Source organism: Labrus mixtus, chromosome 1 (genome assembly GCF_963584025.1).
Source record: "Labrus mixtus chromosome 1, fLabMix1.1, whole genome shotgun sequence".
NCBI lineage: Eukaryota > Metazoa > Chordata > Actinopteri > Labriformes > Labridae > Labrus > Labrus mixtus.
The window spans coordinates 10,653,355-10,667,899 of NC_083612.1; the positions used below are offsets into that span (position 1 = coordinate 10,653,355).

Consider the following 14,545-nt stretch of genomic DNA (forward strand, 5'->3'; position numbering starts at 1 on the left):
CTGCTTAAAGAGAATATTCCCACTTCAGCCTCTCCACACGGCAACATTTATCTGTAACAGTGTGAGAATGTATTCTCCCTCTGCTCTGCTGAGCACAGTCTCACATACTCAGTCTTGTGATGACAACAGCTGGTGAACTATCACTAAGATTTTCATTCTGATTTTGTGTGTATGCTGTTTTCCATCAATGATTGATACATCTAGCCCAATGACATCATATGCATTTGACGTGGAAGCTGCAGTAGCAAGTTTGTAGATATGATCAGCAGACGAAAATGTCATGTTGATAGAGAAAAATGACAGGATTGCTTTTTGTTTTATTCCTGCATGTGGACTCACAACAAGTCAGAGCTGTGGCATAGCAGCCTGCTCGTGTTTTCTTCATTCCAGCAAAGCGAGTCCCATTCCAAAACCCTGAATACAAAACTTCAAGCGGCTGACGTGACATGGAAACTGTAGAAGTTGTTTTACTGTGTGATCAGATTCCCTTTGACCGTCTTTCAGATTGCTTCTGAGTTTCAAAGCAAGTGGCAAACAAACACATCATCTGAGAGACAGAGGAAGTCAGAGGGCACTGGGACAGTTCTGTCTGCTTCACTTAGCATCACTATGCCTTCAGCGACACACACAAACACACGCACACACTCTCACACACACACACACACGCCCACGCACTCACGCATGGGCACCCCTCCTGTCAGCTGATGCTTTGACATGGACACAGGAGTCACTGTTAAGCCTATTACAGTCTATAGGACCGTCTGCGCTCAGCATGTAGTCACAACATTAACACATGTTGAGACAGTATGCTGCTGTTTTTAGGTCTCTGCCCCGATGCTGGGGGTTTATTTGATCAAATCTGCTTAATTATGGTAACTAAGGACAGATGGGAGGGGTTCACTAAATTAATTGGAGAATATTATGTGTCGATATCATAATCTTATAATCCAAATTTATAAAACAATTAAAACTAACAAAATGAAAGGGCAAAGAAAAGCCTTTTTTAGAGCGGTAAATCAGAAATCATTCAATACCCAGCAGCCTTAAAACATTTACTACATTTGAAATACATCAGGAGAGGAGATCTTGATAGCAGTGCTTTGATCTAAACTGAACTCACGTCAATGGAAGAAGCCTTAAACTTGGCTTATAGGTCATTACATAGAGCATTTGAGTTTGTTCAAACATGCAATACTTAAATATTGGACTGTACGATTGTGAATGATTGTATTATGAAGATTACTCTAGGTGGTTTCCTTTTTAAATGGAGTAGAGATTGGGTATTAACATGCATCTGCGCAACTGCAGACAGTGAAGCACCTCCCCGTTGGTGAATAGAAAGGAGGTTAATCCAATTCCACCACATAATTGTTGCCTTCAAGCACATTTGTATGCAGTGTAACAAAGATCACAGATATCCAGAGGTCTCTCACTTGAAAAGAAAGAAGAGGCTTGTGTGCATCTGAGAGGGGGTTGCTGGTATAATTTGCTTAAAAGCCAGAATCCCTTTGAATTGGGACTACAATAGGACATTATTGTGTTGCTGCCTTCCTGGTCCAACATCCTCGAAAGTCCAGTTTTTAGCTCAATTCTGGGAGAGAAAAACAAATCTGATCCCTTTTATAATATAGCCAGGATTTGCTGTTTCAAACATCTGGGTGTTGTCAAGTAAACTTCCAAAAATATCACATAACCCTTTCGTTACTGTCTATTGGTTTTCATGGAAATGCTCCATTACAGGTTAGAAGATCATTCAATTTAAATATTGAAATGGCGGCGTATTCATGTGAATGAGATGAGTTAATATAGACGGAAACATAACATAACATCCTCTGCTGCAGTGTGTGAATGGGTAGGTGTGACCTGCCGCGTTAAAGTGACTAAAAAAATGCTATAAAAGCTCCAGCCCATTCGCTGAATGTCTCAGTTGGACGAGAAATGATTTACACAAAATGCCAACACTCCTTCTGCAGTGACAATATTTCTGTCAGGTTTAGTTGCCCAAACTGAATCAAACCCACTGTTTGCCATGCCCAAATATTGTGGGGAAAATGTATTTAAAGATGTCATGGATGATAATTGGGCTTTAAAAAGAATTCCATGTCAAACAAACAAGACCTTTTTTATCCATCCATCCATCAATCCAGCAGTCCAGTTATACATCCATCTTTCTATAAATCATGTATATTTCTGCCCATTATTATTTTGTCCACCCAACTGGTCATCTTTTCAATCATCCATCCATTTGCTGTTCCTGTCCATCAATCGTATACATTTACTACCTGTATTTCACTCTCCAATCTGATGAGCTGTCAGAAGATGCTCTAGACCCCTCCTCCTCCTGTAGATGCAGATGCCTCACATCAAACCCATTGGACTCTGTGTCGGTAATCAAACCACAGACACTCTCCCCACCTTTACATTAATCTCCCCTCTCTGCTTTTCTTCACCTTTTCACCTGCTGAAGATCAATAATTGCTAATGCAGCGGCTTCTACTCTTTCCTTCATTTTATGACCTCAAAAAACGAGTGTCCCCTTTAAGAGAGCCCTGGCCCCTGTTGCTAGGAGACAAGGGGCTCAGTGACGATGAGGAGGCTGAAGAGATGCAGCTGCCCGGTAGTTGCTGTGATGCTCCACTGTTGTCCAATCAGAGCGACGCAAGCAGGGCAATCACCTAGCCAACAGGTCAGATACATCAACACATGACTCAGTAAAAGGGGAAAAGGCTGAAAATACTCCAAACCAGCTGGTGAGTTTTATCGGACTATTGAAAATCATAACCAATTAAATTAAATTAATTCAGAAAAAGACAAGTAGTCCAGTGAGACAATATAAAACACCCAGGGCTGCAATTTTATTTGAATAAATTGGACATATGATTCAATTGACAGAGAATCCAGTATCTCAATTATACATGTTTTAAAGCTTTGAAAGTATCTAAAGGTATACAGCAAAATGTATGTGCTGTATAACTTAAAAGTTATGATTTTACTCTGTTCTTAAACTAATCTCTGGAGAAACCCCAAACTCACAAACCTTATTTCTAGCATAATAATGAAGCACTTAAGAGGCTTTGACAAACCCTCTGAATGCCCATTTGAAATGAAGTCCACAAAAATGTAGAAACTAGCTGGTGAGGGACATATTGGTTTATCTAACTTCTACAGTGCTGGATACTAAAGTGAGTAATGATGACCCTGATGAAGGCCACAAGGCAAAGTGAGAAAGTAGTACAAGTGTAGCTGGAGCTTTTTGACCTCGTCAAACCTCCCTCTTTCTTGAAGAACGTTTTGTAGTTGGAGAAGTTGTGCCAGAAAACTCTTCTCTACAAAGCTGAACAATAAATAAAATACCATTAAAAACGTATCTCAGTGAGGTGTTGGGACACCACAAGCTACCAGAAAAGCTTCAATGATCCTCGACATAGATTCTACAACTCTTCAGAGCTCTAGTAATAAGATTCCAATAAAGACTCCTTTATTTGGTATTCAGAGGATAGTGGTAACGAACAATATCCAACACATCAATCCAAAGGTGCTGAATCGGTCGAGATCAAGCAAGCGATACGATATGATTCACAGCTTTTCATGTTCATCAAACCATTCAGTAGCCATCAATGGATGGTCATCCTGTAAAAGACTGAGGATGTCCATGTTGGTCAAACACCATCATCCACGCTAGTCAGCACCAGAATTGCTAGTCGTTTAAGCAAATTTGCTAATATCTTGCCGGTCGAATGTAATGCTCAAGCCATGGACTGACTGTAGCTCCGTTTAATGGGCCTGCTCCTCCCGCTCTTTAGACCGGAAGTAAACAACCACAGTGAGCGGATAGCATCTTCGGAGCAGCTTGGTTTGGCAATATTTTGATAGAGAAAATGAAGATAACGTTGTACAGTATGTAGGCAGTGTCAGGTAAATCTGACATATTGACCGAAGCAATGCATAACCACATTCAGCACATGTGTGTGGCTGTTAAGCTGCAGGAAGGACCAAAGGCTTGATGTGCTAGCACTGCTACCATTAGCCACAAACTGCAGACAACTTTAAATAAAATGGGCTCAATTTGACTGTTTACTGAGTGTTTTCCTACCTTTAGACTTGTAGTTTAGTCTGAATTTAAATTTCCATTTATCCATCTAGGAAACAAGTTGGTGAGGAGCATCACTTAAAGATACCGTTCTTATCAAGACAACTCTAATAATTTTGAATCATCTGTTGTGACCCTTATCTCTTTGTGGACAATCAGACCCAAACGATCCCAAAAAAATGCAACCATACCAAAACTCAGAAATGAATCAGACGGGATGTTCCTTAAGCTTGTCCATTTAACTTTTTCTACTTCTCTGTCTCAGATTGGACCAACGTAGAATACAATCACCTATCGCAGCATTAAGTTAAGTTAAACAGCATAACATTTAAGACAATTGCTGACACTGCTTCTTCTCTAACTGATCGGTTCCAGTCAACAGCAAACAGCTGAGTGTATGTAGACAAAACATCCAATAGGGGATGAGTCTGTAAACTGGTCCAGAAATAAAAAAAAAGGACTTCTCTGGTGTCTGTTTGTGTTGATGAGGCAGCTTCCTCTCTGCTGTTTCCATGTGTAGACCAGATGACGCGAGCAGTAACCATGGGGGCACGCCAACACTGTGTTGCATGTATTTTCAGCTCTGACACATGCAGTAGGTGAGAGAGACACTGTTGCCATGGCAATAGCCTCCTTCTTCTTCTCTTGTAAGTGTTTTGCTGGACCCCTGCACCCCCTCGTTCAGATTTTGTCCTCCTTTCTATGCGTCTCAGCACTCTGTCTTTTCTTTTTTCTTACTCTGTTTTACTGTTGTTTCTCCTAGGTGTATATACCCCTCCCCCCTCTCTCTCTTTAGTAACTCTGGGTTAATGAGGTCTATTTTTACAGATGTAGTTAAGCACTAATACAGACTCTCAAATATTTGCATAAATTAATTATCTCTGTTGGCATAAAACAATCTAAAACACTTTCTATTTTTTTTATTTTATTCTAAGTTCCGACTGCATGTGACTGTTAAAATGTTGTTTTTAATAACTTACGTTTTTTATGGAGATTAGCAAGTCTAAGAATCTAAAGATGAAATCCAACTTCAAGAAGAAGAAAACAACTACATATAAGCCCCTTATGAAGACAACTGAATCATTCAGAGATTGAAGAACGGCATGTTTGAATAAAAATAAATCCTTTGTTTTTAATGGACTAATTTTCCACAATGAAAAGAAAGTCATGTATGATTTCACAATTTAGGTCTACATTGAGACTTTTACAAACATGTTTTGCTAAGGGGTATGACAAAATTAAGTCGAACTATATATTTCAACATGAGGAGATAATGGACAGCTGCCTGACTGAACAAGCCTTAAATGTTCTCCTCGCAGTGTTTGTGTGTCTGTGTCTGTGTAGTGCGCTACATTGTGTGCAGACGTTTAATGACGCTAGTCATTCGATCTGACCTCACCTCGACATAACCTTTTTCAGCCATCCACACCACAAAATGACGGCTGATCACATCCATTAACCCTGCACGCAAACATAGAGGCACTCACCTCTCTCACACACAAAGTGGTCATGTTGCCATTACATGTCTCTGGGGAACAAAACATCTTTATGTTTCAATGTGTGCCTGAGCTGATCCGTATTGACCCTTTATAACAATGTCTTTGTGCACACTTATTGAAGTACATTTGGACCTCCATCTCTTTCCTCTGTTTCAGCTTTTCCCCACAATAAATAAACCTCATCAGCCAAATACTGAACTCTGGATCACACGCTCCCTTTGGTGGATTTGTTTGCGTGTTTCCATCACATTTGAGGATCTAAGGAGCTGAAGAGATGAGAGGAATAGACTTTAACTGGATCAAAAAGCCTCAGCTTTGTAAGAGACTCAGCTTTTGCTTCCCTTTTCAACAATCTACAGTTAATTAACGAAACATTTAAAAAATATGTTGGATGTGGTTTTAGAGATCGAAAAGCCAAATACCTGAAAGGCGATACATGTGTCTGCATAGGTTGAAATGATCAGCTGAGTGTTTTCAGGCTTTATTCTCTCTGTAAGACACATTCAACACTTATTAATACATTTACATTCAATCCCATTTTTCCTTTGCCTTAAAGAAAATTGGATGTCAACAGCATTTCTTTCTTTTCCTCTATTTAAGGTTCAGGTGAGGTTCCTTATGTCTTAAGAGAGTCCAGGAGTTAAGAAGGAGATGTCACAGAATTGTCAATCATTGTTAGATCTACAAACTCTTGGCTCAATAGTTCTTGGATCTTTGGGAAGGATTCCTTTTGGAGCAACAGGGACTATAACAAATCTTCCTGCACCCGAGATGCAAAAAACCTTCCTCATTTTTCATTAAACGAATCTGATTGGTTGAAAATATTTGAACATAGGTTGCGATTGTAAGGGTTGACCAGTTGAGAACCACTGCTCAATAACAACAAGTTTTTTGGGTCAAATTAAGGACAACAAGTGGGATTCAATTAAATGTATTGCACAGTAAGAATGAAGGAATGCCAACATTATTTGTATTGTTTGATTTTAAAATGTGATTGGAACACAGATTGACCTGTAACAGTTCTGTCAAATGTCTGCATCCTATGGGACGTCCCCTCTGACCCCTCCCTATAACCCCCTGCTGGGACAGACACCACGCCTGTCTGTGGTGAGTGATGCTCCCTCTATGTGGCTGTCCATTATTGATGAGATAAGATGCACATTGAAGCCCCCCTGGGATGATGAGGTCACCACTCTGTGGGCGTATACAGTCACAGCATATACAGTCAGGCCTCTGCATAAAGTGCTCACAGTTCACAACCCCACCCACTGCCGGCCCAAAACGTTCTGCTGCTGCACCCCCTCCTCATGCATTTTTAAATTGGACTCCATCAAAGACAGTGCACTTGAAATAAGAAAAAATAGAAAGCAGAGATGCAGCTGTGACATTAAGGTCTGTGATGACAACTCAAATATGACAGAGAAGCGGATAGTACGTGAGTTTGTCCGACATTCTGTGGTCCTGATCTGAGCTTTCTGTATCCACATCATCTCAGAGATATTCTAACTTCATGATATCCAAGGAAACCCAGAAAAAGTAAGACGGTACATAATAAAAAATACTGAAACTACTAGCTTATTCATTTGTAATGGCTCAAGAGAAAGCTCCCCTCGATCAGAGGCAGAGCAGCATCAGCAGTGAGTTGTGTTGGTGTCCACCAGATGGATTTATGTGAAGAACACTCTCTGCATTTTGCTCTTCTTTGAGCAGCTAGAAAACCAAAACTATTAGCTAAAATAGCATAAAAGCTAAGCTGCGAGCCCTAATGTGACTGTGATAGGGTGGTTTAAGTGATTAGCCAAATAAACAATTAAACACCAACAACAATCAGTAGGTCTAATTATACCCTAATCCTGCCAAAATGCTCTACTACCTGGATGTAAACCAGCATCCAGTGGATGGATGGTATCTTGTTACGCTGAGCAGCTGGCTGTATTTTGCTCTTGAAAATGGAGGTAACGTTGTCTGTAGGCTGTGACAGGCTAAACTGGATTAACCACTTGATCGGGGAAATGTATAACCAGCACAGGCATGTGGATGTTAACCTGTGAAGAGGTCCGGTGGCTGGTGGTGCAGGCACTGCCAAAGTGAGCCCAACTGAGCAATGCAAATGCTGTGTGCATTCAGAGGTTCTCAATACATTGTGCTCAATTTCAATTTTTTTCTTAACTTCAAACTGCTCAACAAGTCTGAATTTTAGATTTCCATTTCTGTGCAGGTCCTGTATCAATATACAGGTAGGTGTTATTTCACTGGGAAAGCTTCTAAACACACTCTCTGCGTAAGATGTGTGGGCTGTTTGTAAAGTTCCTGTTCAAAGCAAACCTCTGCCTTTGTCTTTTTTTAAAGTGCGTCTGCTCAATGAATGTTTGTGCACCTTCACACGTGGAAAAGAAGAACAGAGGAAATACCGTCTGTGTGTGATGAGCAACAGAGCTAACAGAGCTAACAGAGGGAGACAACCCACAATCATCAAACGGGCAGGATGACATGAGACGGGAGGGATGGAGGGGAAAAACACATTATTGAGAGCAGCCAGCAGAGCCTGCTCTTTCTCTATAATACGATGATGTAAAAAATAAATCCCTAAGCTGAAATATTCCTCATATGCTCCACATACACAGAATCCAAACAGTTAGTTTCATGTCCTGACAGGGACAACACTCGGTGACACGTGTGGTTTGTTGTTGTTGTTGTTGTTGTTATCGCCGTCACAACTCTCTCATGTTTGCTGTCAGGGAGCCATTTTGGATTCTGATGACTGCGAGCCCCCTGCAGGAGTATGAGTCATCAATGTCCACACACACATTTACACACCTCCAGCAGAGAGTTCTCACGCTCAATAATCCGAGCTATAATTAGCTCCCCGGACATGAAGACGAGAAACAGCAGCGGGAGCGAGATCTGGCTTTTTAACCTAAAAATAATCCCGAGGAATTTCTCCTCCGTCAGGTCACTGAAATAATCAAATACAAGTCACACGAGAGAAAAAAAAAAAAAAATCTCTTATCTGTTCTACACTGAAGCCCCTCGACCCTCCTGTTGCCTTGGTTACGGTCGGGGAGCTGGATGGAGGAGGAGGTGATGATGGTTTCACTGGGAACAGAGCAATAGAGATCTGACAGCATAATAAATTCACCTCTGCTTATTTCCTCCCACTCTACCACTCCACATCCCCCTCTCTCTCTCGCTTCTCACCCGCTCCAGTTTTCATTAATGACCCTTTAGTTTATACACCAATACAAGTTGGGAATACCAGGATGCTAGAGGGCTCACAGCGGTGGCTTAAGGAGGCTCAATCAAACAGCAAACAGCTCATACTGAATTATTCAATGTATTGGCAGAACGCAGGTGGAACGTGTGTGTGATCAGATTCGAGTTTTATTTCACAAAAACAAACGTCTCTGTCCCCGTCTGTCAGGCCGCGCTGCCTCCGGCCTCACTCCTCTGTTGGCAGGAAGCTGAGTGCAGCAGCTGTTCAGGACAAAATGGGACAGAGAGGAGAGTCTCACCTCTCACAGAGCTCACACCTCGTATCTCAAAAGAGTCCTGGCTAAAACAGGTTACAGACATACAGCACAAAACAATTAGAAAAAACAGATCAGCCAATCCTGAGTCACAGAGCAGAAAGTCATTAGTGAAAGTATGTACAACCTGATGCATAAAAATAATGATAAAAATAGAGAGACCAGCTCCCTCAGACACAAGTGCTCCTGCAGCAGATTCTAAGCTGCAGGAGTAGCGTACCTAAAACCACTTTTCCCCGTTTTAAGATGCACTTTAGGGACAGATAGCAAAAGTATATCTTGTGAAAGGATCACAGAGCAAAGACAGTGGCTTTTTCACATGCATATAATCAGACAAGTATGAGGGACGCCAATGAAGTCTTGCCTCATAAATAAGGACACACTTGAAAGCGAGAGTTAATTGAGATATTCAGATTCATAGAATAGAATAGAATTACTTTATTGATCCCAAACTGGGAAATTGTGGCGTTACAGCAGCAGGTTATCCAACACACAACATGAGTAAAAAACACAATGTTAGCAAATCTAAACATAATATAATATTAACTACAAAGTAAATAAGTACTAAAAGATATCAAAAATAAGAATGTGAAAATATAAAACCAGGATTTAACTAAGCATTACTAGTCTTAAATAGGAAGATTAAATATGGAAGATTGAATGTAAATGTGCAAAAACAGAGTCGTAGATGATTATAAATTAAATATGAAAGATTAAAGGTAAATGTGCAAAAACAGAGTAGTAAATTAAATATGAAATATTAAAGGTAAATGTGCAAAAACAGAGTAGTAAATGGACAGTATTGACATAAGTTAAAGTGCATGAGTGTAGACATATTATAAGGAGAAACTATACAATATAACGGCGAGTAGACAGCCAAATGAAGTGAACATGAGTGCAGGGATAATTTGTAAATTTAACATGTGCAGAACAGATTACAGTATGGAGAGACAGATATTATCATGATGACAGTTCTCTGCTCGCATGAGGTGAGCTGATGTACGGCTGTTCATGGTACATGTCATGGTTGTGTTCAAGCTGCACCAAACAAATAGCCACGGGTAAGTGGACATTAAATGAGTCCTCTGTATGTACACATCTGTTATTATTCTGAAATGTGTTGCACTTTTAGAGGAACTTTGGAGCATTTACAGCAGCTCCCCTGTTCACATCCTCTTTTCTTCTTCCTTTATATAACTGAAAGCATGCTCTAAGACCTTAATGTCCGTTTGAATTATGTGCTGCTGACAACAATCCCTTTGACTTTGAACAACTGCACGACGTGACAGTGCTGTGGCAGTTTCTTGTGCAATCACTTTTTATTGTTTTTTCTTTGATGATTCAACAGGTTTTAATCTGACAAAGGCCGCCCTGTCAAACAAAACCAAACACACAAAGGATGAATGACTTAAGTCGGCGTATATGACCTTAAAGTGCAACAAGCTCAAAGTAAGGATACCCATACTCATGCTTTTGCATTTTACTAAAATAAGAGGTATTGATGACACAAAAATAGGACAAGGGGGGTCAATGCAATTTAAACCCCCTAAGAGAGCCATATCCATAAATAGTTTCATCTGTGTAGACGTGATAAACAGTTACAGACATAGTTGTCTACAAAAACAAGCAGGTGACAAAAGTCAAGAAGGGCACAGCCTGGGTTGTCCTGCAGCTTTACTTTGACTTCCTGCTGCTGAACTCAACATCTGTATAAACCTTGTTTGCCAGCTGTCTTTCTGAGTGTAACCAATGTGATTACATCAGTCTGTGATGCAACCTGAATCTCTCAAATAAGACTATATATAAGACTAGAAACAATACGTGTGAATAGGTATATTGTAAACAAAGCATAGACTGTAAATATTAATGGATGAAGCCTGAGTAACGTCACCCATCTGTTACTGCAGTTGGAGTCGCAATGCTGTCTCAACCTAACTTTCAGTCATGAAATGTTCATTTCTGCAGTACAAACTGTCTTTTTCAAGTATGATGTCCGGTGCTTCTACAGCCAGCCTCAAGTGGACACTCAACAAACCTGCAGGATTTCACATTTCCACACTGGCTTCATTTTTCATTACCGAGGTTGCCACTTTGAACAAAGACACTTTTCTGCTACATGGTGGACTTTAATGTGCAACTGACCTACGTCTCTGTGTAATGGCACAGAGGAAAGATCAGAGGAATAAGAAGTAAGAGGAGGAATCGCAAAGCTAACGCTGCAGACACAATGTGACACTCGGCTATGCAAAAGTTACACTAACTTGTGAGAAATCGACCAATCAGCTCTAACTACACTCTATATGTAATTTTAAAAAGTGGTTAAAGACTTCCTTGTGGGAAGGAAAAGCTCCTTTTAAAATCTGGTGAGAACAGACTCTCAGTGAGGACGGCTTACCTTTAGATCGGGGCCGTTGCAGTTGAGGCTCATCCCGCACTCGTCTGTGATCTCCGTAATCTCGGACAGGTCGTCATCTTCAAACTCATCCAGGCTGATGTCATGGGTCAACCTGGTTAGAGAGGGAGGGGATTAAGGTGACGAGGGAGAGAGAGAGAGAGACGAGGGAGAAAGAAATAATCAATGTTAATCCTCCAGCCCTCAATCCAAAACGAGGTACGTCTCAAAATCTGCCATTAAACGAATTATCTGTCAAACAGGGTGGCACAGCACAGGCGAATCCAAAATCCAAACCCAGTGACACATCAGACATGTGGATGCGGGTCGCAAACTCAAAAAGTGTATGTCACAACCACAGTATATTTTAACAAATTAAAAACATATTCCTATAGCCATTTCTAATAAGAAAAATCACTTAAAGATACAATATGTAGATTCCTCAATCAATACTACAATAAGAAATGATGACGTCTAGGCTATCGGGGCATCCTGAGAGTGATTCTCTCTGCTACCCTGCTGGTTTGCCATGTCACAGAAACAAAAGCTTCAGTGTTTAGCCAGCCTTGAAAACCTTTCTGCGTTTTTCAAAAGCATCGCCAATATTTATCCTAGATTGACCACGTTTCTGGTCATGGAGGTACATCAGAGAGTAAGTACAACACAAGCAAGGATCTAGAAGAGGAAGCGAGGTCAGTAAGTGCAAACGATCAGCCTTGAGTCTGATTGGACACACAGGTGCTGAGTTCTAGATGGTTCTAATCAGTATATAAACCATCTTAAAAAATCGGCGTTATCAAACAAGACCATCGGCATTACCATCATCATCATCAATAATATGGAAACCATCGCCTTGCAAACCAAGGGTTGGGGGTGCTTTAAAACCGCCTACCTTCTCTGGTCAAAAAAACACAGACCATTGCGGGCAACTTAGAATGAGGGCATACTGGGTGCTATATTATTGCCAGAGAAGACAGCACTTCAACACAGCATGTTACCTTCATGTCTGATGATATAGTAGAATTGATATTTTGCAAGAAAGAACATAAAGTCTTGTTTGCTCTACAAGCAACCCTTAGCATCACTCATGTGTCAGGCAGGGAGAGTAAGTGTCCTGCTGTCTGTGGCAGGATTCAATTATCTTCCAGTAAACAATGCTTCAGTTTCCCCATCTGTAATTATGTCCGCTTTTTATCTATTTACCCTGCAGCCTCCAGGGCATAACAGACACAGTCAAGGAGGCAGGGAAATGTTATTAGAGGGTTGAACGAGAAGATGACAGTGGTCATTATGTGCACAAGAGAAACCTGTGAATTTGGAGGGACGGGATCCTTCTGTTGTTGCTTTCGGCTATAGTGTCAATTTTTAAGCTCCATCCATGCTGCAGCTGCTTCATCTTGCCAAAGCACGCACATCTGTGACTGTATAGCTGTCACGTGTCGAACGATGGGTACGGGAGTTAAATAGCCCGAATAGAAGCAGCTGTTTACTTCCATAATGAGGCCCTGAAGGAGGCAGGAGAGGGCTGAAGGATGAAAGGAGAGAAAAGGAAAGTCAGAGAAAGAAGACAAGAAAAATGGGAATCCAGCGATCATTTGGGAGTGATTGAGCTCAGAAGGGAATAAATGTACACCTGATAGAAACTATAGGGGGAGAAGAAGCAGACCTGAGATCCCACAGTGGAATGCAATGATCCACCTTCACTGAAAAATAAAATAAACTGCAGCAGCATCACTTCATTTTAATGTTCGTTTCATTTGTCATCCAGGGTTGATTTCCTCCTATTGCAAACTGAGAGCAAAGTTCTGCAGCACCCGTTATGCAAATTCAGACTGCATTTCATCCTGCTAATGGATTCAAATTGTGATGATAAAACTCTGTAGACTTTGTGTGGAAGGGTGAGACCAGAAATGTTTTAGATTTTATCATTTTGAACTAATGCCGACCAAAAACCAACAATGGAAGGATCCAACTCACAAGAATGGTGTTGCCACAGCACCGAAAACCAAAACAGCTTCATTCTTTCCCGCAGACCTCTCTGATGATTAAAATAACATTAAATTAATGAGGCACACTTTTGCTTGAGGTGACATGTTCCTCCGTCAACATGACCCCAGCTATAAACAACAGCTTGCGTCAACAACACCTAACCCTTATTGTCACTGACGGATGACATGTCAAGTTATTTGCAGCTGAAAAAAAAAAGCAACAAATTCATTGCCATTCCTGATTGTTAGAGTTGACCTCATGCTGATCCCCGTTTTAAAACTCACCATAGTGTTTAAATGCTGGATGCCCAAACTAAGCGTGGGCAAAGTTTTAGATCATGAGGTAAACATGTGTTGGAGTAATCCCAGGAAAAGTCTGCAGAGGGCGCTAGACAGCTTTTTCTGCAAAATCATGCGATAGATCCCCGATTTGAAATTGAGAATTTAACAAGACTGCTGCAAACCGCTACCTTAGCCGTTGAAACCGTTGAAACCGTTGAAACCGTTCATTGGCTCTTTTCCCAGCACTGGAGAGCAGCCCTCCCCTGGCAGCCCTGCAGCGGGCTTCCAGAGAGCTGACCAATCAGAAGAAAGTGGGCATGTGGGGAGGATGGCCTTAAAGAGACAGTAACTTTAAAAAAAAACGTTTTAGGGAGAGGCTGAAATAAGGATTTTTACTGACGCATAATTCTTTGAACTGTAAAGCATACAAAGCTATTCCATAGGTTTCACAAACTCAACATGAGAGGTGAAAATATAATATGTGATCCTTTTACGCCTGCATGACTTTAACCATTGAGTCATTGTGCAGCCTGAGAATCAGAGCAGCTATCTTAAAAAAAGAGAGATGCTACCTGGAACTACAGAGTCATGCCGGAGATCGTCTGAAGCATAACGCAAGTGACGTCACAATCATCCAGCCGTGGTGTAGTTCGCTTGTAGCAAAACGTTAGCCTACGCTTCAGAAACGTGCGTTTGCCACAGAGCTTATTTTCTGCAATGATCCAAAATCCAATGCAAAAATCCCATGGGCGAATTCTCGTTAGACC

The 14,545-nt window shown here is 41.0% G+C and overlaps 1 protein-coding gene across 3 annotated transcripts in view; it reads right to left on the reverse strand.

The window, feature by feature from the left end:
* mapk8ip1b (mitogen-activated protein kinase 8 interacting protein 1b) overlaps positions 1-14,545 on the reverse strand; it is a 51,956-nt gene that overhangs the window by 23,406 nt on the left and 14,005 nt on the right. For 2 of the 3 annotated variants that reach the window (XM_061061820.1, XM_061061910.1), the window contains exon 2: positions 11,512-11,623. In XM_061061820.1, the coding sequence (XP_060917803.1) occupies positions 11,512-11,623 (112 nt within the window). Of the gene's footprint in view, positions 1-6,011; positions 6,080-11,511; positions 11,624-14,545 lie in introns of those variants that run through there. The other variant, XM_061061995.1, reaches the window with a different exon arrangement.